Source organism: Rhea pennata, chromosome 1 (assembly GCF_028389875.1).
Source record: "Rhea pennata isolate bPtePen1 chromosome 1, bPtePen1.pri, whole genome shotgun sequence".
Lineage (NCBI taxonomy): Eukaryota > Metazoa > Chordata > Aves > Rheiformes > Rheidae > Rhea > Rhea pennata.
This window is the reverse complement of record NC_084663.1, coordinates 20,249,724-20,275,667: the sequence shown is the minus strand read 5'-3', so window position 1 is coordinate 20,275,667 and position 25,944 is coordinate 20,249,724. Positions and strand designations below refer to the sequence as shown.

At 32.8% G+C, this 25,944-nt stretch overlaps 1 protein-coding gene across 7 annotated transcripts in view; it reads left to right on the top strand.

The window, feature by feature from the left end:
* Positions 1 to 25,944, top strand: part of BRD1 (bromodomain containing 1) — a 60,397-nt gene that overhangs the window by 9,780 nt on the left and 24,673 nt on the right. For 4 of the 7 annotated variants that reach the window (XM_062582826.1, XM_062582819.1, XM_062582809.1 and 1 more), the window contains 6 exons: positions 5,910 to 6,066; positions 12,470 to 12,601; positions 13,924 to 14,052; positions 14,843 to 15,155; positions 15,981 to 16,241; positions 19,512 to 20,000. In XM_062582826.1, coding sequence (XP_062438810.1) covers positions 5,910 to 6,066; positions 12,470 to 12,601; positions 13,924 to 14,052; positions 14,843 to 15,155; positions 15,981 to 16,241; positions 19,512 to 20,000 — 1,481 coding nt within the window. Of the gene's footprint in view, positions 1 to 5,909; positions 6,067 to 12,469; positions 12,602 to 13,923; positions 14,053 to 14,842; positions 15,156 to 15,980; positions 16,242 to 19,511; positions 20,001 to 24,423; positions 24,692 to 25,944 lie in introns of all 7 variants that reach the window. The other 3 variants (XR_009959301.1, XM_062582835.1, XM_062582841.1) reach the window with 3 other exon arrangements.

Sequence of the window (25,944 nt, the reverse complement as noted above, 5' to 3'; positions counted from 1 at the left end):
AAACTTGATAGCAAGAAGTTTAAAAGATAAAAACAAAAAGCAGAAGTTTATAATTGTGAAGTGATTAAAGACTGCACTAGACTAGTAAGGGAATGATTAAAATTTCTTGAAATGTTTAGTGCAAAAGCTAGGAAACAGTCGTAATTAGGAAGACATATATTAGTCATGTGGAAATTGTATAGATTTGTGTTGCTCAGAAATTTAAATGACATTGCCACTGTCTTCAGGATTTGATATGTATCCTGATGAAGTAGGTGGAAATCTGTTTGCTGAGTTTGGCTAGTTATAAAAGAAATCTTATCCCTATTCAAAAGTTAATATGAAATTCAATGGGCCTTGATTTTTGCGTAGTTATTCATATGTTTGTGTTTTCTTTAAAGCTAATCAAAAGTTTGGTTTTTTTAAATGAAGAAATTGGATTTCTGATTGGGAGAGGGGATTGAAATAACAAAACTCTCTCTGCACAACTAAAAAAGGTATATTGAAAAGCAGAATTTACAAACATTTTTGGATAGGCAGCCACGGCCAAAGGTTTTTTATGAGAAAATTTGAATTTTGTCAGTCCAAGCACTCTTTCTCATCTCTAGAAGCTGAAATTTTTGGATACAGGGTTCAGAGTAATTGGCAAGGACCCAGATTCATTCCAATTCCCAAAATGGAGACTTTCATATCTTTTTTTATTATTATTATTCTAGTTTTCTGCTAATTCTCTTCCAGTTAATGTCTGTGGAATTACTGTAATTGTGTGTGGTTAATTTTTGTGTCTTTTTTTTCCTGCTTCCTTTGATTGTCAGTATATTCCATGGAATTCAAGAGAACAAGGCTTGGAATTTCAAATATTCTTGAAAGTCAGTTTACTCAGTTAAAATTTATTAAATTTAAATGGCTTATATTTTATTCTGATAGTTTCAAAAGCATATCTATAATTTTTGTATTGGAAAATAGGACAGGTTTATTTACCCAGTGCAGTGGAACCTCATTTGATTGTTTATGGGTATCACTGTAAATCAAGATAAAATTGGTATTTCTTGATATTTTAGTATAAGTAATGTAAAAGTATTGTAATTGAAATACTAGGCTTAGGTCATGTTTAAAAGTTGTTTGGTTCTAGTGGATATTTAATTCTACTGAACCTTATAAATTATTGCATTAGGTTCGTACTTCCTGAATTACTGTAGTAATAGTGAAAGAGTCATGCTTGCTGTAGGATGGAAATTTTCTCTCTAGTTTGTATTTTGAAGAACTTGTATTTTGAAAACTTAAGAATGAAGAGACACTACATGTCTTACAGTACTTACAGATGAAATTTATGGGATCAGAAAGCAGATATTGTACATTAACTGTTTCTTTAATGCCCACTAATGTACAGTCCTTGGGCTGATCATTGATGATTAATAGAAAAGAGGGTGCTTATCTATGCTGGCTTTCTTTAGTGTCTGCCTACCTATGCTGCAGTTTAACATAAAGAGACTATTTTCACTTTTTCTTGTAACTAATTGTAGTAGTTGTCACAGGGATATGTGATTGAAACCAAGAGAGGAAGTGGTCAGGAGTAGAGGCTATGAAATTGCAAATATGACAAGAGCAAATCTCTTTTATATTGAGGAAAATATTTTTTAATATGTGATATTATGTAATATTTTTAATATTAATATTTTTAATAATAATATTTTTAATATGCATTTATGTAAAAAAAAAAAAAAAGAAAGAAAAAGAAACATAGTACTAAGAGTTTGTGTTTACAGTCTTTCTCCGAATTCTTCGACCACTGCATTAAGAACACCACCCTTCGTGCATGGTGGAGTATCAATCAAGTACCTCTGTGTGAGGAGAGGGTTAGTTCAGAACGGCTGATAAATAACAAATTATCGCTAAAGATATTTTAATTTAAGATGAAATTTAATATACTGCCTTACTCTTTCAAAGCAGAACAGTTTCCTTCCCTCATCTTTCTGTTGCCTTTGTAAATGCAGGATATTTTTACTGGTATAATTTACTCTCATCCTAACTTACAGTTCAGGATCAGAACTGCAAATGCTTTGAAAACTTGAGTTGAAAAGGGAGCTTTTCCCATATGAAAGATAAGCAGTGAGATTGTAAGATACCTCAGTACCGTGTTTGTAGTACATGTCACAGTGTTTTAGAGTAGGATACAAATGGAGTTGGGGGAGGGAGTCAGTATTGGCTTTCCCAGTTGCTGTTGCACAAATACAATAGTTTTCAAAAATGTTTTGACATCTATGTAGTCTTGGAACATAGCCCAAAAAACAGAAAATCAACAGGGAGTATGCCTGGTCGGCATGCCAAGAAATCAAAAGGCAGCAGTAGTCAGACAGCTTGAGAAAATGGCTGACCTGGAATGATAGTTCATGCATCAGTACTGTTGGCTTTTATCAACTTGAAACCTAATGCTTCTGTTACAGGATCAGTTATGTAAAAAGAGCTACTGAAATTCATGGGAACACAATTACCTGTTAAGGAATTTTTGAAATACACCTAAATTGTGCAAGGGCTTTTTGACTAAATTCATTTGATTTGTATTGTTATAGAAATACTGCTTAGAGAAATGTATTAATCTTATTTTTAGATCTTGTCTCTTTTTTTAATCTTACTTGTTTTTAATAACTGATAAATGATTCGGGAGGAGAGAACACCATGTTTTGGGCCTGTGTTTGAAGGCACAACAGTGACACAGGCTATGGTTGCTCAGTCTGTGTACAGTGTAAGAACAGTTCTCCTCTGTGTTGAGCTTAATTGTGTTAATCATTTTGATGTTTTGAGAGAGAAATGTTTAGCACTTAACACTATCCTTTTGAGAAGATCACCTGAGAATTTGTCTAACAAATTCTCTGTTCCATAAGGAACTAGAAAAGCAATGGTTGATCTCTTCTGCTTGCTTTCTGTGGTAACTATAGCTGTAGCTTTTTATTTTTGACCTGTTTAAAGTTAATTATATGATAAGGGAGACAGTAACTAGGGCTGTACTTACAAATGTGCATTCCTAAACTGCCTTCTTTGGGCTACCTTGTACAGGAGTTTTGCTATTCACAGTCTCAACAGAGAGATCAGAAATACCTAGGTAGTGAGATTGGTCTATTATTTCCGAAGAGAAAGTACTACAATACAATGTTTAATGCATGTCTTAAAAATATTTTTTTCTCTCAGTGCTTACTATGCTTGACTTGCATTTGACACTTGTCATTAGAAAGTAAAACTACAGAATATTATTCTTTCTGTGATGTTCTTACACTGGGCAAAAGCTCTAGAGAGTTATCTTGAAGAAAAGAAAGAAGGCCTTTGCTTGTGTGTTTTGTTTGTTCTGGGAACTGATCTAAGTCCTTTTGTAAACTTTGCTTCTGCTTGGGGGATTTATCAGTGTGATGCAGCAGTTAGCCCTGTCTTGTGCAAGTCAGACTGTGGATTACAAATTGTAAAGTCTTCAGGCAGCTCTTCCTTACCTACCTAAAATATATACATATTCTTTATTCTTCAAGAAACTATTTTAAATTATATTATGTCTTTCATTTAAAAAAGAGTGTTCAGCAACCTGCTTTGAGACCTCTAAGAATTTTAAAATCTTACCTTTAGTTCTAACTCAGGTAGGAGCAGGAAGATCCTTATTTAGGATTGCCACATGTGTATTTAATTTCATTAATGTGTTCAGATTCATTACAGCCACATATGTCTTTGTGGATGAGACTTTCTTTCCCAGTAAGATGATAACTGAGAGATAATGATCAAGGATGGGAACTTTAAAGTCAGTAACTGGTCTGTGTTACTCAGAGCGTTCTACGCAGCAGATGAATCTTGCCTTGTTTCGCTCAAGTGTCAAAACTTGAATAGTTGCAGGCTGCAAGAGTCTACCTGGGATTATGTGACCAAGCAGAATGATAATAAAAAAGCTATGCTGTAGGTAGTGGATTCTCCTGGTAGATGTAATGTCCTTTACTAGGACGTTAAAACTGTAGTGTAGATGCTTTGTAGATATGTGCCGTGTGAAGAGTCTCTGAGCTTCACTGTGTTTAGATAAATTAAGACGTGATTTGATTGATGATATATTGCCACTACTTAAGCTTGGTGTCTAATTGAAATATAAACAGCCAGTGTTTGTTTTTTTTTTTTTGGGGGGGGGGGGAGAGAAGAGTAGGTTTTTACAACGTACTAGATTAGTTTTTGCAGTCTGAAGTACCTAGTGTTTGCTTTCGTATTTTGAAAGTAGAAGAGTATCTTCTGCTAACATCTCTTCAAAGGTTATTGTAGTATTTTATTATCACGGTTATCTGTGAATAGAATGGTTCCTTCTGCGAAAAGGCAAATATACTTAAAACTATAATTAAAGATGTTTGTTTAGTCTTGCCACATCTGATGGGCGTGAGGCCAAGGCACCTTTCTTCATACTGAGTTATGATTCTGTGATCTCTCCAAATAGATACGTATTTGGCTCTGCTTTTTTTTTGGCTTAGTTGAGTGGATTTTACTGTTTCTAAGAAAGACAAGTTAAAGTGATTAATTGCATTTTATAATTAATTATGATTCTGTTGTTGTGTATGAAGTTTAATGTGGTCACATAACTCTTGAGTACCCCTTCTCTCCTTCAGTAAAAGGCTTTTGAAATAGTCCTGAGTCTGTCTGCAGACTTTCTGAGCTTCCTTTGAATTAAACTAGAATTTTTCAAGATTGCTTTACTGGTTTAGTTATTCATTGAAAAAATGATGTAGTTGAAGAAGGGAAAGGCACTATACACTATATTTTGAAGGAGACCTGTCCTTGTGCTGCCTGTATTCTGTAGTGACCAAAAGGTCTGTAGCTACAGTTAGCATAGCACTGAATAGAACTGCTACACCTTAGCTCCTATGGAGCTTAAAAAAAACTGACTATAGATAGATGGCTTTTTGTAAACTCAGAGTAAATTCACCTGTATCAAAAAAATAAATAAATAAATAACTAGGAAGAAAAAGTTAACACTTTTGTTTATTTGCATTGTCCTGTAATTCCATTTTTACCTCTGCTAAGGAAAATCCTTACCTCTCTTCAGCTGCTTCCCTACCCCAAAGCAAACAAAAAAAAAACTATTGAGGCTGGAAGGGACCCCTGGAGACTGTCTGATCCAACATCCTGCTCAATCAAGATCAGTTTGGGGGGGGAGGGGGGGAGAAAAACCCTTAAGGTCCCCCCCCTGCAAATAAAGCACAACAGCAAAACAGAGTGCAAGTGGTTGGAACCCTAGGACATACTTGCATCCATTTAAAGATATTTTTTTGAAGAAGACAGTATTCATTTACTCAAGATATTTCACTTTACTGGTTTTATCATCCTCTCTTGCAGCCTTTTTCTGTGGATATTATCATCATATGTATAGGATAAAATCATGAAGTATATGCTCTTTTGAACTTTTTCTCCCCTTTATTTACTGAAAAGTTAATGTTAGTACTTCAGTAACACAAGCTTTTTGTTGTAAACTTTATATAGAGTGCATTCATACTCTTTTGCATAAAAAAAGTTTGAAGATATGTTCTCTTTAAAATAAACTACTAGTTGTGTATAAGTGACTACTAATTCTGTATTATGTTGCTTATATTAAGTATGTAGCAATCTGAAAACTTCAGTATGGATTTAGAGCTTTATTTCCAATTTTATTTTAAATATAATTATTTTAAAATTCACATTAAGCTTTAGGCTAATATTTGTTAGAAACTAAAAAGCCAAGAGGTATTTAATTGTAATTTACTGTTAGGAAGTAACGTGACTAAAAATAATATGGTTGATAGACTGTTATATAGTCATAGTAATATGATAGTCATTGCTGTTGCTCTGTTACGCATTTATATATTTTGATGTTGAACTTCCATAGACAAATATATTCTGTGCTTTACTGCAAAATATACAATATCAGTTTTTCCATATTTTAGATTAAATAAAATTATGAATCAGGTGGCCATTCAGCGGAAGAAGCAGTTTGTTGAACGAGTGCACAGTTACTGGTTGCTTAAAAGGCTGTCTAGGAATGGTGTTCCTCTGTTGAGAAGGCTGCAGTCCAGTTTACAGTCACAAAGAAACACACAACAGGTATGTGACACACTTTTTACTTACAAGAAGAAATCAAGAAGTCTCTATTTTAATGAATAAATATTCACTAGGAAACATAGCATTGAGTGAAAACTTTCCCTTATTTTTACAGTAGTGTGTTCTCTACCTAAGAGTTATATAATAACTAATTTTACAACTTTTAAATTTCTTTTGAGATATACAAAATATTTATGCAGAGTAATCTTTTGTTTTGCTTAAACATTTCACAAAATATACCACCACCAAAAATCCCCTAGTACTGTTGTTTATTAATTAATATTATGGTTTTTGGAACTCATTCCTCAATGTACTATGAATCTTAGTATGATAAAAATAAATTTTATTTTAAATTCATTAGAAGATGCAAAGTAAATTTAGGCTTTGCAACATAGAACTAAGAAAAATTGGAATGTTCTGCGGAGTAAAGGTTAGATGTATTAGTTTAGTGTTTGAGGTTTGGATCCTTTTTGTCCACATGGTTTGGTAATAACAAAACACAGAACAAACCATGGTTGAAGTTCAAAGACCTATTGATACCACTTTCAGTTTCGCTTTTGACATAGTTAAGTGGGATTATTGACAAGCATAAATATATATTAATTATTTTGTAAAGGTAAAATTCACCATATCTAAAATACATCCAAGTTGATTAAACTTTTACTCATTTAGCATCAGAATTATTGAAAATTGGAAAGAAAACCAGTCACTCCAAGTTTATATCAGATTCAGAAAGCAGTACTTTTCTGCTTTCCATTTTTGTAATATGATCAACATTAGGGATATTGATAGGTCTTAATGTCTCATTTCAGGTCACTAAGTGACTATGAGAATAATTAAAACCTCGTGTTTGAATTCTGTAGATAGACCTGTGTATGTAATCCTTGAAATGCAGTGAAACAGCATAATGTAGATACTGCATACCCATTACTCTCTTAAATTTAACTGAGAATGTAATTGGATATATTCTTTGTCATTCTCCAGATGTTTATGACTTCCAAGGGAATTATTCTTGTAAAATAGCTGTTAGGACTTATGAATACATTTTATAACTTTGAAAAATTTGTATATGAGTATCGTTTTCTTGTATTAAATTGAGATTTTTTTCCCTTTAGAGCTTAACTAGAGCTTAACTGTTATTTCTATTTGAATTGAATTTTGTTGTTTGCTGATAAATTGTTAATACAGTCATAAAAACATCATGGTCATCATCACTTTGTAGTTATCTTTGATCTTTCCTTTTTCTTCTGTATTTCTTTTCTTAGCTTTTCTTTGGGAAAAAAACAATTATTAATTCACTGATATTACTGTTACTTCAGTAATTGATTTTTATCTTTTTACATGGAATTAACTTTGATTATAAATTGGCCACTTATTCATCTTTATTTCCTTTCTTCTACATTATCTCAGTTTTTATGCTGCTTTTTTTGAGGGGTAATAACTTCCCTATATATCTTACTTTAAATTTTTGAATTCACAATATGGCTTAATATATATTAAATAACTGCTCATCAGATTTCATTATGAATTTCTATGTTAATTTCAATGGTTACAGGAGTAAAACTTCTATAGGGAATTTTATAGGTGATGTGCTGCTTATTTGGATCAGAAGTTGTGGGTTACTCACCTAAACTCTAAAGCAGAGTGTGATTTTTATCTCTTCGATTCAGTACTAGAAGTTTCTGTTCTTCAGAATAGTATCTACCAGTTACATTGTAGTAGTTGCAACTAACTTATTCAGATAATAAACACTAATAATTTTGAATGAATTTGAGTCCTTAAAAATACTAAAATCAAGCACAAAGTCCAGGGCACATACGGAAACACAGACCTAGCTAGACTATAATTACAGATCCTAAAAATATTATATTTACTAGTTGATCGTTATGAAGTACTTCTGCTATTAAGATGTCATGTTCTGGTGAATCAGAAGTGCAAAATTTCTAAAGAATAATAACTGCCAAAGAAAGATGATTGTTATAATTGATACTTGATTGTACCAAAAAAAAGCCTTAGTCTGGAGCTGTTTAAAATGTGTTCATTTATTTGTGTTCCTGTCCAAACGTGTGATTTCTTTCTTTTCTTTTTTTTAATTTCAGAACAATGCAGTATTCTCAAGTAATAAAATAATTAAAGTATTATATTAATTTGAAATGGAATAGTTATACTGCTTGATTAAAAACTGGGTACTTGTTTGCCTTTGTTTTAATGTTGAAAACCTATAATTCAATTTATCTGAACTTCATCTTTTGAAATAAAAAAAAGTAAGTTTCAAGGGAAGTTTAATAATAAATGGTCATATTGATGAAAAATGTATTGGTAGAGCTCTTCAGTGAGTCATAGACATCCTCTGTATGATACTGTACATCTTTCCATGATATCCTCAATTGGTCTTAGGAGTACCTAGTGAAATAGTTGTAACTGCAGAGCATTTGTCATCTTTGTTATTCTAAGTATAAGCCAAAGCATAATGAAGATTTTTAATAATCAGACTTGGCACAGCTCTTAAGAGGAACTCCTCAAAATTGTGCAACGTAGATTATTTGCTCCAATCGAGTAGGGAAAGCAAGCATAATTACTTTGATAATTTCAATCTAGATAGGAAGATTCTTTTATTTTATGGGGAAAGTCAAAGTGTCAAAGAACATAAACATGTTTTCATTCAATCCAAGGAACACTGAGATACAAATTCAGAATAGTATTTATTCTTTTTCATTTAAACTGAAAAGAAATACTAAACCCAGTTATTCTTAACAAAACTCGGAAATTGATTGCAAAACACCTAGTAGAAGGTATTTGATCCCTCTCAAATAACATTTGATTTATTAGAATGAATTTGTAAGTGGGGAAAAACTTTCCATGATTTAGAATAACTGATATGAATGTGCTTTAGAACTGAATTATTACATGCTTTTCAAGGTGATGTTATAAAAACTTCTAATAGTTCTAAACAGATCCAAAAGATCTTGGGTGTATGCTACTTGATATTCTGAAGGAAGAGGAACGCTCTGAAAGAATGGTTAATGTTTTTCTTTATCCTATCACTTCTCTTTCACCATCCTGAAGTTCAGGAAAGAGATTACAGATATCCTAAACAAGCTTGCATCCTCATTATTATGTGATTTTTTTTTTCTGTACTTAAAGGATGTACAGATAAAACAGAGAATGAAATTCAGAGTGCAGTGGCTGTTCTTGCTACAGTGAGATTGTTTAAAAACTACTGTTCGGAAAAACAAGGTAGAAACTGCTGATAAGTAAGGTCATATCTGAACTGAAGATTTCAGCAAGACTATTGCATTAGTTGCAATCATAAAATGGTGTTGGCTGACTGTCGCACAAGTGTCAGCAAAGGATCTTAACATGGAATTACAGTTATAAAATTTGATCTTGATCAATAGTTAGTTCTGTTTGGCTTGTGTTAAATTACAGACCCTGTAAAGAGTGAGGCTGTCCGCAGATATTTGCATCCAGCGCAAGGAATGGTTTGTTGGTACATGGTGGCAGTACTCCTACCAGTATGCATAGAGTGGTAACATATGTTACCACTCTTCATGGTGGGAATTACAGCGGAAGATTAGTTCTCAATCCGTGTATATTCTGTGTGTAGACTTAAGTGTCTCCCTGTTCCCTCTGAATTGGTAAATTTGGCAATATTAGCTTTTCTAGATAATGCAATATTTGACGTTCAATAAGAACAAAGTATATCAGACAATTTCCTGTTTTGCCAGCCAGAAGAAACTTTCTGGATTTGTTACAGAAAGAAGGAAACTTGGAGAACAACTTCTATGGCGGTTCTTCTCCAAGGACTTTTGCTTGTCGGAACTAAAAATTGTGAAAGGAACTCATTTTATCCTATTTTTCTTGAGATAGATATTAGAAGCCAGTGCATCATAGCTCTTTTCAGCTTGCCTGGAGCTTTTAATCTTATTCAGGCACATGTTGTATGTGCCTATCAGGCAGTACAGGTTAGTGTGAAGGGGACTAATCACAGCTAGTGTTGCTGTATCTGCCAGCACCACTTTACATAGAAGTAGCATAAATTTGGAGGCTTTTGTTAGTCCACAAGCAGAAGTAACATTCAGGGTGGTGCACACAACGAAAAAGCAAAAGAATAGATGCTGTGCATGTTTGAATCACATCTGTAGATTTAAACCGATGTGGCTACCGTATGGAATGAAATCATGTGTTTGTCCTGTTGGGAGTACTTGTACCAGATCAAACAGCTGATCCAACTAGAAGAATACGCCTAATAATAATAATAATAATAAAATTTAAGTTACGTATAACTGCATCTTCAGATTTAGCCAAATACTTGGGTCTCAGGTAAACTACCTCAAAACCTGGTATAAGAAAGCAACATTTTCCCAGCTGTATTTAAGTTCCTTGTTCTGCCTTAAAACTATTCTGTTTTTGTTGGCTGAGCTTTCAGCTGGATCAGTTCTTAGGCAACTGCATAGGGCAAAAGAGCAGACAATGTTGAGTGGCTGCAAGCAAAGAGCGGACAAGACTTCCACTTTGAGCAACAGCCAAAGCTTATCTTTGGTGCCGAAAAACAGTAAAACTATGAAAAAAATACAGCTTATCAGTTAACAGTTAGGTTACTCTTCCACACATGGGATCTGAACTCTAAGATGATGAAGTGTGCGAAGACAGGCATTAGTGGCAGTATAGATTTTCTAGTTCATTGAGTCCCTGAGAATTCTAAGGACTAGAAACTGTTCATACTAATACTTGTTTTACTATCAAAATTAACTCTGAAATATCACTCTTCTCAATTAAATTACATAGTAAGTGCCTAATTCTAGACCTAACTACTTAAAAGAAATGAGGAAAAAAACGTCAGTGGTGGTAATAATCAGGAAAAGGGAATAGCATTTTATGCCTCCATTTTTTCAATCTTTTTTTTTTTTTTTTTTTTTGTATTTTTCAAAAGAGGAACCTTGTTTCCAGATTGCTGTATTTTGTGCAGAACTAGTTGATAGATAAGGATTTTCAGCTGTAATGCAGTCAGAAATTTGAAGAAAACAAACTTCATAGCTTCCATAGGTACTTATATTTACAGTTCTGAAAATGTTCTGAAGTATGTAAAACAATAAAATACTGTGTGAATCTGTCAGCACTCAAATATATTAGGAATTTTTAAACTGCCGATTCTTGCAACTTTATTTTTAGAACCTTCTGTCTGAAAAATTGCACAAGCTTCCTTTCGATGATCTATAACATTTCTAAATTAACTTCAGTTAGGAAGTTTTTTTGCTTGTGTGTAACAGGCTGTAGTGTGATCACTTTCATTGTTCCCCTGCTTACCAGGCAGGTGTTTTTATTCCTCTGCCATCTAATGTTTAAAACTTAAGGAATTTGGATATGTTGATTTAAAAGAAAAAAAAAAAAAGTTACTTATCAAGTTTATATTGTTTTATGCTAGTCCCTGGCAAATAGATGAAGCTTTAGATCTTTCTGAGATTCTTTTATAAAATATTCTCTTTAAATGTAAAAATTCTATGAAGTGGATATTTCTGTTGTGTGCTTAGTACTAATCTCTTTGTTTCTGGTTAATTACCCATCCCTTTTGAATACTATATAAAGTATTCAGATACCCTTCCTTTTCTTAAATGTGAAAAATAGTAAAAATGGCAACAAGAAAAGGGCTTGTTCATTACGTGTACAAATCAAGCTAAAAACGGCAAGCATTTAAACACTGTCTTTTCCAAAAGAATGTGTAAATCATTCTTTTGTTCATTTGTTAGAAAGTTGTATTACTGTATTGTCTATTTGCCTGTACCATTTGAAGTTTTTTGTAGCATTTTGGGGATTATAACTGGCTGTATTTACAGTCTTGATAGTGTCTTAACTTTTTCAGAAACTACTACTCTTTATTTTCCCCCCTCTTCTCCCTTTGTTGGAGAACTGATTTCATCTCCTGTCCTTGGAAGTCATAGTAATTTTGTTACTCTATTACCAGTGTGTTCTAATTCTGCCTGGGGGGAGACTGTGTTGAACCCAACAAGAATTTACTTCTACTACATTTGAGTGGGGTTTTTCTGAGGAAGCTAATGACATTCCTGGTAGTTTGGATTTCGATGTGAAAACATTGGATCTTATTTTGCAGCTTATTATGTTACTAATTGCTATTTGCTATATTTTTTTTTTTCTGCTGTAAGTTGTCTTCATCATGGGATTGCTTTCTGGTTTTACAGATGCTGCTTCCAACTAGAGAATTTAGGAATTAAAGAAGATATCCTGACCACAGGGTTTTTGTTTGTGTTTTGGCAGTATGAAGCTTATTACTGAATGCTGTGACTGTAAAACAAGAGTTTCTCCTTTCCCATGAATACATTGTAAAATTGCATATTAAAAGAGATTAGCATTTTAAATTTTTGTTAAAACCTTTTGATTCTTTTCTTAGAGAGAAGATGATGAAGAAATGCAAGCCTTAAAAGAAAAATTGAAGTACTGGCAAAGGCTGCGCCATGATCTTGAAAGAGCACGTTTGCTAATTGAACTTATACGTAAGCGTGAAAAATTAAAACGAGAACAGGTAAGTAGTACCCTTTTAATTTGGTAAAATTTTCCTGAAGCAAAAGATAGTTCAAGTATTCTTGTGTACAAGTTTTGCAGTAAGAAAACTATAGTTGTTGTCTTTTAATCTTCCTTTTTAGGATCAAGAATATAAACATGTAGTTTAAAGTATATAGAATTATTTAACAGGCCTTTCAATTACACTTGCAAGGATGGTGTATTTCTAAAGAACTGTTAAACAAACAAATAAAAATCTAATTGGTTCTGCCAGCTCATGTGCCTATACTGAGTTTCCTTTTTATGACAAATAAATAAATATATTTAAATGATACAACGTTATGAAGCATTAGTAGCTTGGAGAAGGAAAGTGAGGAAGCGATAATGAAGAAAGACAACCTCTAAGAAAACCCAAAGTAACAAGTTTGCCCTACTGAGTCCTTAGCTATCCTTTGTTACACAAATAACATTCCATTTCTACTTTTTTTGTAAGCTCTACCAATTCATTGCAAGGTAATATAGTTAACTATTCTTGATACATTCATGTATCATTTGCTGTGTCTGTGTATATATGTGTATATATACTTTATTTTTATTAAATAAGTACACATGTAGGAACACATACTCACAAACACACCATTAATGGATCCTTGCCATAACAAACCTGTTTCAATGTTTTTTTTCTTTTTAAATGTCCTGAAAATAAAGCTATAAAGGAGTCTTAAAATACTCAAAAGTAATGGCAATTCTAAAGGGCAACCAAATATTTGAAGAAGCTGTAGATTTTGGTATTTTTAAATGGTTTTATTGGCATTCGCATATAATGAACATTCTGTCTTTTAAACAACCTATTTTGGTTTTACATAGCTCATTAACATTCATCACTGTTGTAAATTCTTTTGCGACATTTTGAACACAGTACTATTACTACAACTTAAACAGGTTACATTTTAAATTTTGCTCTTTCACATTATGCAAAGTTATTCTTGTGTAATGTTTTTTTCTTTAAAAAGAATTCCAGTTAGAATCTAGAACAAAAATTAAATTCTTATAGATAAAATATGAATCTTAATTCTGAAAATTTGTGAAGCTGGAGTTGAAGTTGAGTTTAAAGGAAAAGGATGAGAGTGATTATGTACTGAAAATGTATGTCAGACCAATGCCAACTAATGATATTGAAAGTAGCATAAGATATAGAAGTGTTATTTTTGAAAATTAATTTTCTTTGATATTCCAACTAAGGAAGTTAAAATATTTATGTCAAGTACATTATTCTTGCTGCAGAACAACTCAAAACGCTATCTTAATGAAAAATATTTCACTGAGTAATTATTACTTGTTTAGGTCAAGATTGAGCAGGTTGCTATGGAGCTTCAGCTTACTCCATTCACTGTACTTTTGCGGTCAGTTTTGGATCAGCTACAGGAAAAGGATCCTGCTCGTATATTTGCTCAGCCAGTGAACCTTAAAGAGGTATGTCTTAAACTTAATGTTTCCAAAGTGTTTCCTTATGTTTGCATACGATTTAGCTGATTTAATAACAAGAAACAAATCATTATACTGCAGAATGGGGAGTAGTGTTATCTTTTTTTTATCTCTATGCCAGTAACTTATGTTATAACTTACTGCTGTGAAAATCTATATATGTTCATATACCCAAATAATTTCCTTTTGGGAAACACTTGCATGGAATAACATGAGACCATATTAATCTACACCACTTTATACAAAGCTAAAAAAGGCTGAAGAGTTTATTTTTTTGTTTTTGTTTTACTTCTGACATAATATTATTTGATAAAGCAAGCTTAAAGAGTGTCCTAGTAAAAATTAAAATGTAGTTACTATGTTTTCGTTTAAATATAAATTTTCACTTTTTTTTTTAAGTGGGAAACTAGATTGTCTTAGGGTGTACCTGTGTGTGTATGTGCATATGTATGTGTATACATATGTATATTTGTATGTCTGTACATGTATGTGCACACACGTATTCTTCCAAAGAATAAAAATAAGTAGTTTGGGCATCTGTTATTAGAATTGTGGTTTATTATCTAGGATGTAGAATCATGCAATATGTAAACTTCAGTTGGTGTGTAAATGTGTGCAGGATCAAAGTGTGCAATTCTAAACTACATTTCCCAGCTCTTGATTTAAGGTATTATTAAATATGAGAAAAAAACCTGAATCTATTAATAACTAATGTTACTTTGTAACAAAATAATTTGCTTACGTTTACACCATTTTTGCCTTAAATATTTATTCAAAGGTTCCGGATTATTTGGATCATATTAAACATCCAATGGATTTTTCTACCATGAGAAAACGGTTAGATGCTCAAGGCTATAGAAACCTCAGTGAGTTTGAAGAAGACTTCAATCTTATCATAGATAACTGTATGAAATATAATGCAAAAGATACAATATTCTATAGAGCTGCAGTGCGGTTAAGAGATCAAGGAGGTGTTGTTCTCAGGCAAGCTAGGCGAGATGCTGAAGGAATCGGTTATAATAATGAAACTGGAATGCACTTACCTGAACGGCCTAAACTTGAGTCACCCCAGCCTTTCTCATGGGAAGATGGTAAGATATTTTTGATTTTTTTTCTTGTTTAGTTAAGTTTTTATTAAATACAGTCTCTAAATACCATACATGTCTTTAAAAACATACCTGTTCAGTTTTCTGATGAGAAATATTTCTTTTTCTAACTATAGACTTTTTTTTGATGATTCAGTTGATTCTCTTCTACTGCTTCTATCATTAGAAAACAGTCTTCTAGATTCTCATTTTTAACAAGCTTAGAGCCTAATTTAAAAAATGTATGTGAAAATGGGTTTTAAATTTTGAGTGCTTTCTTTCACATGATCATGTGCTCATAAGTCATAGAGCATAGCTGCCAGTGTGTGTAAATATAAACACACTCTTAAACTACCTATTGAATTAGAAATTTAATGTTTAATAATAGTTCTATCTTTCTTCTTCAATAAAAAATGAGCAATTTTGTAATATTGAGAATTCAAGTCATCTTTTCACTTGGAAACTCAGAAAGCCAAGATATGTAGCAGTGAAGGGAAAATAACATACTTTGTTTATAATCTCACTCTTTGAAAAGCAGCAAATTACTTATTATTAAGCTGTCTTCCTTCATAGCTAAAAATTCTTTGTCCCTCTACTTAGTTTTCTTAAACACAATCCTGATCAAGAAGAATTCTAATAATATTACGTAGTAGGAGTTTGTTTCAACCGTTCTTCACTGCTGACAGTAAAGCTACTAAAACTGTAATTGAAGTAGATTTTTGATATTTTTTTAATTCCAGCACATGATTTTATTTTTTTTTCCTTTTAGTATATTTGTTAATATTCTGGTAAACACTAACATATTTTCAATTATACATATTTTGACTTCAGTGGATCGGTTACTGAATCCTGCAAACAGAGTACATATGTCCTTAGAAGAACAGCTGAGAGAGTTGTTAGAAAAGCTTGATCTCACCTGTGCAATGAAATCCAGTGGGTCAAGGAGCAAAAGAGCAAAGCTGTTAAAGAAAGAAATAAGCATTATCCGCAACAAACTAAGTCAGCAACACAATCAAGCTCCTCAAATAGAATCAGGTATTGGAAGTTTTGAAGAAGAAGCTGCAGCATTAGAACAAGAAGGAGAAGAAGAAGGTAAGATTTTTAAACTGTATTTAACTCAGTACTGTTGTGGACCTCTTCAATCAAGTGCTCTAACCATGTGAATTAAATTAAATAAACATTTTAGTTTATTTTTAAGTGGACATATAGTGCTTATTTACAATTAATATTTTAAGACTATCATCATGATCTTTTTAGCCACATCCCCTTATCGCTCCCTTATATTTCACAGTAGCAAAGATTTTTTAAAAAATCTGTTAGGAAATTAAAATGCAAACAATATTAGAACGGAAAAGAATTTGGAAATCTCAGTGCATCTTAGTACTTTTGGAAATCTACTTACATACCAAAATACATAGAGAGATTATGTGAATTTAAATCAAAGGCACTGAAAACTACAGCCATTATACTGTCTTTTGTTGCCTTTCTGTCCTTTAATGCAGACTGTTTTGGGAGAGTGGAGGGTTAGTTTGGTTTTGCTTCTTTGCTTTGGTTTGCATCACTAACTAGTGATGGGATTCACCAAACAATGTTTTATAATCAAGGCTGCCACGTCTGACTGCCCTTCTGTTTGTGCCTCTCTGCCTCCTCAAAATAGTGATCTCAGATCCTTACCTACTCTGTGTTTCCTGCTGGTTTTAGTGAGAGCAACATACAGGAAGACCTGACCTCAGGTTACAGTTGAATGTTATGTGTGGTCTTTTTTTTTCCTTTGAAATCCGCTACTGATAATTTTATTACTCCTTCTTAAATGACGCCAACAAAAATCCAGTCTCATGGTGGGGGTGTGGGGGGAAGCAGGGGAGGAGACGGGATAAAGAGCGTTATTGGCAGTTTGTTCCAGGATCAGCATTACATTCTCTTCTCTAAAAAGTTATTTTATTACCTATTTTTATTGAGGAGAGAGAGAGAGAGAGATAGGCATGTCACAACTTGACTAACAGTATTGGATGAGGAAGGAAAAAATGGAAGGAAAGTGAAAGCATGATAAAAACAGTAGTCTGTATGGAGCAGCTTGATGCTATCAAAATTTTTGAAAGCTGAACTGAGTAAGATGACTGTCCTTAAATGCAGTTCATACAGCAGCTTGATGTTTAATTTTTAGAGTGATTAAGAGAATGATTTTCGAATCTGTAACTTGCTTGAGATTTGAAGGACAATGATGGAAAAAAACATATTTGAATCCGCATATAACTTAGCATTAAGTTTTGAGGTGCTAAATGTTCTCAAAATGTTTAGTGATTGTTGGAGTTTGTGTGTGTATTTCCCCTCACCCCACTTCTTCCCTCTTTCAGTAATGGTGCCAGTGAATATAGTTATTTAGGAATGTACTTTCTGGCAGATAATAAATACTCTATACTTTGTTACTTCTAGATCAACATTTTTATTATTGGCAGCAGCTGTACAAATAGTAGTGTAAAAGTGTAGATACAATCTCTGACCAGTAACTACTTTCTTTGGTCTGAAATGCTTACTTTTAAAAACATAATAAAAAGCATTATTCAGAGGTGATTGACACCATGGTGATAGTTATGATATAGTCAAGAATAGTAAATATTAGTTCAAATTTAGAACCTGAAATGGAATGTAATTGGAGGATGAAAGGAAGAAGCTGTAGTAAAGAGAGATATAGAAAGTAATCAGTAGAATCCTTGTGGCAAAAAAGGGAATCTCTACATCAGCCGAGTGTAGAATTGCTATAAATTACCTTTAACAATTCTGTTTTGAATCTTAAGCACATGACAAATTGTATTCTAAACTCTTGTGGCATATGGTACCAAAGTAACGCAGTGAAATTAGTCTTGTAGTATCTAAATAGTTTTTAAGTGTGTTTCTGTGCTTAAATCTTTATGTGAATCTTTTCAAATTAGTTGTAAGAAAGTTAGAATTTGTTCAAAAAGTACAGGCCATTCTTAACAGACTTTTTTTTTTTTTAGAAGAGCTGATGCTTATATTTGTTTATCTGCCTATGGACCTCATTCTTAAGGTCATCTTGAAATACTATTTATCAATTCTAATTCTGGTATTCCTTCAAAGGATGTGAACATATAACTTTATTTTAACTATTTATGTTATTAATATGAATTATACCTTATATAGATGGAGCAGTCTTTTTGATATGCACAAGTCATTGATTTCAAAATAAGCATTGTGAAGCCAAAAATCAAAACAATACATAGATAATATTTAATCTGCTGCAGGTACAGGGTTTAAACTCTTGATGTTTCACAGCTTTTTTCAGGTAGAAAATTATCTAAACAAGAATTTTACTTGACAGCATGAATGCTTCTGTTGAATACGTTGTTTTCATGCAGCTTTTCTAGAATAAGCATTTGCTTTCTCCATATTAATTTGTATTTTAAAAGATTCCTCTTGCTAAAGCTAGAAAGTTTTAATATCCATGTGTATTTTTGTTGATAATTTTGTATTACAAAGTTATTTTGCTTGTATTTGGGAACACTCTTGAGAGTAGAATGTGTTTTTTGTTTTGTTTTGTTTTATCATCTCTTGGGATGAAAAGCTAAATTTAGTTCTGTACACTCACAGTAAAACCTCCATTGCCTTTTCCCGGCATGGGACTGTTGAAATTAACTGGGAAATGACTGCGTAACAGAAGGGGAAGGAAGAAAAAATTGGTAGAGGGTGGTTTTTCTGACTTCTCCTGTCAAGTCTGCAAAGTGTATTTGCCAAATAGTGGCTAGTAAAACAGCAAGACTTTGTTTTTTGATAAATAAAACTGCTATCCACAATTGTAAAGCAGCTTTGCAAAACTTGTCTGTCTGTACATTTTATAACACACACTAGCTCAGTCTAATAGATCAGGTTAGAAATACCATTTAAAAAAAATGCTTACCTGATAAAATTTGCGCTAGGCAGATAAGATGAATATTCAAAATTATAAAATGTAATTTATCGAACATTTTATTTTAATGATGGTGTAATTGCATTTAACATATAAATTGTACACCACCCCAGTTTTTTTATATAAAAAAAAGATTTCTTAGATTTTAGTTATGAAATTAACATTACTGCATTAGAAGTAAAAAGTATTTATTCAAGTGTAAATTTTTAACACACCAAATACTATAAACGCCTACTTTTGTATCCATGTTACATTCCCAGTATAAAAGTAGGAACTACTAACTAGGACAGATTGTTGCTAGACAAGGTTTGTTTTTAAAGTGTTATGCTTTGTTTCCAAACAGCAATTTATTTGGTGGGCTGCACATTTATAGTGAGTTTTATAATAGACTTTCTAACTACGAGTTTTCAAAAATCACACTCTATTTATAATTTTTTCAGGAGATAAATCTCCCCCTAAACTTGAACCATCAGATGCATTACCTCTTCCTTCAAACTTGGAGACTAATTCAGAACCACCAACCCTCAAACCAGTAGAACTCAATCCAGAGCAGAGTAAGCTTTACAAAAGAGTAAAATTTGATAATGAATTATATAGCACTTCCATTCAGAAAGAAATAAATGGACACACTCCAGAACACTTACTTGACAGTAATCTCAATGAGTCGACTGTTTCTGCTGTAGCTGAGTCATCAACTGATGTAAACAGACGTACATCCATTCTCTTCTGCAAATCGAAAAGTATAAGCCCCCAAAAGTCTGCAAAGAACACTGAAACCCAGCCAACTTCTCCACAGCTAGGGACCAAAACCTTTTTGTCTGTAGTCCTTCCAAGGTTGGAGACACTTCTGCACCCAAGGAAAAGATCAAGGAGTGCATGTGGAGATTCTGAGGTTGATGATGAGTCCCCTGTAAAGCGCTTGGATACAGGTAAATGTTATACAATTTATTTCAATGGATACATCTTGAAAGATAGCAGACCTGTTAATTTTTGACATACATGTAATTGTTAATCTTCAGGTTTTAACGATTTTTCTTATAGTTGAATAAGCACATATAGTTACTTGGTTACTGTAGGAAAATTACTGATTCATTGTTATGTTTGCCCTCACAATTGGGCTTAGAGTGAACCAAGTTTTACGATTTCACAGATTTCATTTTAGTAACCAGATCCTCAAGTTACCTGTGTGGTGTTTTTGTTTGTGTATTTTTAGTTATTTTCTATTTCCTTCTGTTGCATCCAATAGAGAAGATGAATGAACTGCTTTTTTGGAAATTCCCTGCTGAATTACAAAGAAGCTTCATATATGATGCCAGAACTAGAATACTCTTGAAGAGCATGGAAAAATACATTTTCCATGAACCATTTTATTTTACTGTAGTGTTACTGCAAGCGTATTCCTAGGTTGTAAAAACCAATGACTGTATACAAGATGCTATGTATACTTATACATTATATGGCAGTGTTAAAATTCCAAATTACAATGACATTTCATTCGTTTCTTAAATCTGTACACTTTACCTATTTAAAGAATCTAAATGCAAGATGATGCTCTTAATGAGACTTCTCTAAAAAAGGAAATCTAATTCTGATGGAGCAGTACAGTTGAAAAATTAATTACACCTTTTCTTCATGAACTAGAGTTCTGTTTGGAGAAGTTTGAATAAAACACTATTTGAGGAAGAATAGCAACATCAGGAAATTACTAAAGTGCACTTCCTTGATAGTTTTCATGGCCATTGCGGCAACTTCTATTGTCTTCTAAAATAAACATTCTGTTTCCTTGTTGTGTTGGTAACACATATGCAGGTACGAACACAGCATGTAATTTTTTTGCTTTTGAATGAAAGCTGTAAAAACTTAATTTCAAAATCATTTATTGTGAAGATGTGCTCTAGAAGCTGGGGAGGGTTTTTTTGTTGTTTTTTGAGGGATGAATGTCTTTTTGTCTGCCCCCTCTTAAATCCCATTTTTCTGGATTCCTTTTCAAGAAAGGTTAGAAAGAGCCCACATATCTGATCTGATAAATTAGAAAGGCACCTGTGCACATGTTCTTAGCAGGAATAATATGAAAGTTTCTTAATGTAGGAAAGCTGGCTTAATTCTTAATAAATAAATCAATAAATTCAGACTTCTGAATTGTCATTTTGCTCCTTTTCTCTTTGTAGAGTGCATGTATTTGGAACAAATATGCTTCGGTTATCTTTTTTTTTTCTTTTTTTTTTTTTTTAAACAGCTATGCATAATCTCTCCTAATTCTAATGCACTTTCCATTTCAGAATTTTTAAGAGTGTGTGTGTATGTGATACTTAAGTCAGTGATGGGAATAAAATCCCAAAAGCTAGAAGAAACTATTTTTTGCTAATAAGATTATTTATGTAGCCTGTCCTTGAAACTAATGAAAACTATGCATAGAAATAAAATTTAAATAGACCTGATACATAGGAGGCATTTATGTTGTGTAGTGTTTTGTTTCTTTTCAAGAAGTGACTGTATCTGCTAATTGAACTCTTTTAGCCAAGCTGAGTTTATCCAGAAGTGTGAATAGCATTTCTATTCTTTCTCTCCCTTTTCTCTTTTCTAAGCATATACAGTTATATGTGCTTATTAAATCTTATTTATATGTTTCTTTCTCCATTTGCAATCAAAAATTTTGCTTTCATTTTAAAGATTTTCTTTCTATGTTATTTTTGACCTTGTGGCCTCATATGAATTTGAGTGAGCATTTTATTATGGGTAGCTATTTTGAGCTATGGTTTGGCAGGAAGTAGTTCTGTTTGCACAAACCTCAAATGCTTTCCAAGATGTAAATCCCACTGAATTGTCTCATTTTTTTATATGCAAACTGTGGTAGATCAATGCAGATGTTTATGCTCTGTTAAAAAGGGTGAGATGATCTATACAGAAATGTAATCTTTTTTTCTTTTTTTCCCCCCCTTCTCCCCTCTATTTGGATCTATATCATGAAACTGTAATTTCATGCTGTGGTAAAATGCTGTTAAAAAGAATTTGGCAGATCATGAGCCTTTCCCTTGAAAGACATGCAGTCACATGTAAGGCATGCTTCAGACTCCTTGCATTCTTTCCTGCAAGCTAACCACTAGCAATCATTGTAAATGAAAATGAATGGCTGTTGCAGGATTTTCTCTGACTGATGTGAATGTTAAATATCATCTATCCTAGTGGATATAGGGAAAAGTGATAAAAAGGGTTTTTGTTTAATATACAAGCCATTGAAATTTTGGATTCTAGAGAGAATTTGAAGTGGTGAAGGACAGCACTTAGACTGCTGTTTGCTTGTTTATCACATGCACTGCCTTAGAGTCTATACACTGTCAGGTTTTTCTCCCATTCACTGTCCATAACCAATGTTTCATGTTTTACCTTTACATAAGGATGTTTTGTTGTTTTATCCCTCACCTTATTCAGACTCCTGAAAATATAGCCTTTTAATGTAACTCATGCATATTCGTAAGTAAGAGATTCAAAAGAAGACTCTAAACTTACCCTATCTAGTTCAGTAAAGCGTACCTACTTTGTCTAATATTTCATTGTTCTCATAGACTGCCTTTTATTATGCTGTCTTGAATTACATTCAAGGTGGGTGGTATTGCTGATTAGTTTCAAGAAAGATAAATACAGGATCCATTGTTCCAGTGCTTTGAGAGGTATGGTGTTTCATATGTTGTTGATTTTCATAAACAGAATAATAATTAAAATATGAATTTTTATCAGAAATAGGGGATTATTGAACACCACAATTTATCATTCTGAGAGGACTGAAAACAGTTCCATTTTAATAATCTAGCCTTCTTTTGGATGTAAAACCTCATTTAAAAATATAAAGCAATAGTGTAATGTAACCTTAAATGTTTATTTCATAATGCTTTACCAGGTCATTATCACATACATACGTAACACATCTTTCTCCATACTTCGATTACATAGTAGAGAGAAGTATTTGAAAGTTTCCTATACATACTCCCCCCCAGTATCTAACCGTTCCAAAAAATAGATCAATTTTGCTTAAGAAATCCTGGTCACACAATAATTATGTGGAGGATTCCTTAAGTGGGGAAAGGTGAGTGTCTTTGCTCAACTGAGATGAGGTTAATGACCCTTACTTCCCTTGCTTTTTTTGTTGGAAACATGAGTTCTTTTCATTAGGTTAATAATTTAAAATTAATTGGTGCAGTTATTACATCAGAGGAAAATAAAGGTGATCAATGGATAGAAGATAATTTTGGTGACCACTAAAAGGTGCACTTTTGTCAGTTGTATATAGACCTGGTGAATTCTTAGAACAAATTATTGTTTCAAAATACCTTTTGAGTATTGTAAAATAGTAAATCAGATTCAGATCAAATTTCCATGATGTTTTTCATTTTATCAATCACCTTTAGCCTCTTACAAATCTAGTGAAGAAAATCAGTTACTGTTCTGATTCTGTTCTGCCTTCTAGGCAGAACTTAGATATTTAGAATTTGCTATCCTAACACAGTCATGTTAAATTATCATAAAATTAAAATTGCAAATAGTGATTAATGCAGTACATTACATTTGTTTTATTATTTATTGGCTAAGTAACAGTAATGAAATATTTCACTGGAATGTATTGTTTGTTCAGTATTCTCACTACCACCTACACATGTTTTCTCAGGGCACTGTAACGGATGTTAGCAAATACTTAAAACCTGGATTACTAAATTCTAGTATTTAACACAGTAAAAAACATGGTTTTTGTGTGTGTAAATTTATCATTTCCTAATATATACTTTTCATACAGGTGTAAGTGTATGACAAATCTAATTATACCGTGTTAAAACTGTTGGACTGCTTTTGTTTCAATCCGGGTATTACAAAGCGTTTGATGGCACTTAAGAATTGTCTGCAGGCTACCTATATGTGAGTTCCACTTATAGTTGATATAGTATCCTATTATAAAAATAGGATAGAGAATCTGTTTTGAAGACTGAATACAGGTTATATCTTGGATTCTTTAACATTTGATTTCTAATAAGTCTTTGATTCTCTCTGGAACAAAGGCCAACTTGATTAAAAGTCAGGCTTCATATGTGCAACATTAAATCACTGTTCCCTAAATGGAAGAAATGAGAGTAAAACATGCATGTTTAAGAGCATAATGTATGTCTTCTAAATAAATTACAATTTTAATCACGGTCAGCTGAGAGGAAAAATATATAGTCAAAATTATTGAAGTCTTATGTACAAGAATGATAGCGTATACACAGCTTCGTCTGTAAAATGCAGTAATTTGACTAAATCAGCTGACAGTTCCAGACTCCTCATACTTTGAATTAAACTATTCTTTTTGTTTTCTTTTTTCTTTAGATACATACTGATTGCTTCCTGTAAAATCTGATGTGAAATTTAGTTATTAAGCACTTAGTGATGGCCAAAAACGTCAACTGCATTTCTCCATGAAGTTTCAAAACATAAACATTTAAAAATGTTTTTGCAAACTGAAACGAAGCATTGAAGTCTGTGAAGGCTTGAAATGAATTGTCCCTTGCGTTGTTAAATGAGTCAGTATAGAGATACGGGGACTTACGGCAGCTCAGCTGCTGAGTCAGGATAGAGCCAGGCTACACAGCAGCCCGTAAGTACCCAAGAGGCTGAGAAAGCAGGAAGGTTGCCAATTTTGAGTAGAACACTATCAAAATTATCCAGGGGGTGGGGGCTAGTATTTTTTTGTTTGTTTGTTTTTAACTAACTGGCAAGTTTTTTGGTGGGAGAATGGTCCCGTAGAAAACTTAAACCTGTTGAGTATTTGTGGGAGAGAGGGGGGGAAGAGAGAGAAAGAAAATTGAAAAAAATTGAATGCTGACACCTTTAAGAATTCTTTCTGTGTATTTGATCTGCTAAAAATTGAGAAAAGAATTCTGTCAGCCCTACTTAGATTTTTGTCAATTTGATTTCTGGAAAATTTTGAGAAATAGGATAGGATTTTACTAGATAGGCAATTACAATGAAGTACCTAATGCAGGAAGAGAAGAAAGTGAAACTGTTTTATGCCAGTCAGCAACTGATGTGACACTTAAAAGAATAAATACTCGTTTTAGGTTTTGTTTCATCTAAAGAACTATATAGTACTAAGAAACATTTCCGTATGTTTAAAAATACTTATTTCTTGATGTATTCTGTTACAATAGAAAGAATTTAGAGCAGCATAGGCAAGAGTTGTGGGGCATAATGAGCAATGGGATACAATGATGTTCTGTTTCAGGGCTTGTGAAGTATTTGCGTACGTGAGTAGTAATGTGGCTTAATATTTTAGAAAATTTTCTTAGATTGTAAACTACTTTATTTCTTCGAAAGCACAATTGTTGAAGGTTATTTTAAGATGCTAATTCTTAGCACCTGACTTGACAAATGCCGTATTTTCTATGATCGGTATAACTGAATGCTTTTATAATAACAAAATATTTCTAGATAAACCTTCTGTTTTTCTTGGTACTGTAGGAACTGTGGAGATATTTACAAAATTTCAGCATTTCATTTTTTGGATTGCATAGCGCGCTCTTTTTTTTTTTTGGGGGGGGGGGTGGATCACATTTGGCTTTTTGAAAAATTGAATGTCCTGTTCCTCTCTGTGATTCATCTGTGGCAGCTAATGCAAATTCATTTTTGTGTGTGGTGCAGATGATGATCAGAGAATTAATGAACTGTATTTTTTCTGAAGGTATATAAAAAACTTTAGTGAATTTAGAGATCCACATTATGGTTAAAAATTAAGGGCACGCTTGCCTTGACGTTGAGGCTGTGCATAGACAATACAATTTCTAATTCGTAAACTTGTGTATACGAAGGTCCCTCATCAGGTACGTAAAGTATCAGAGTTGATCAAATTAC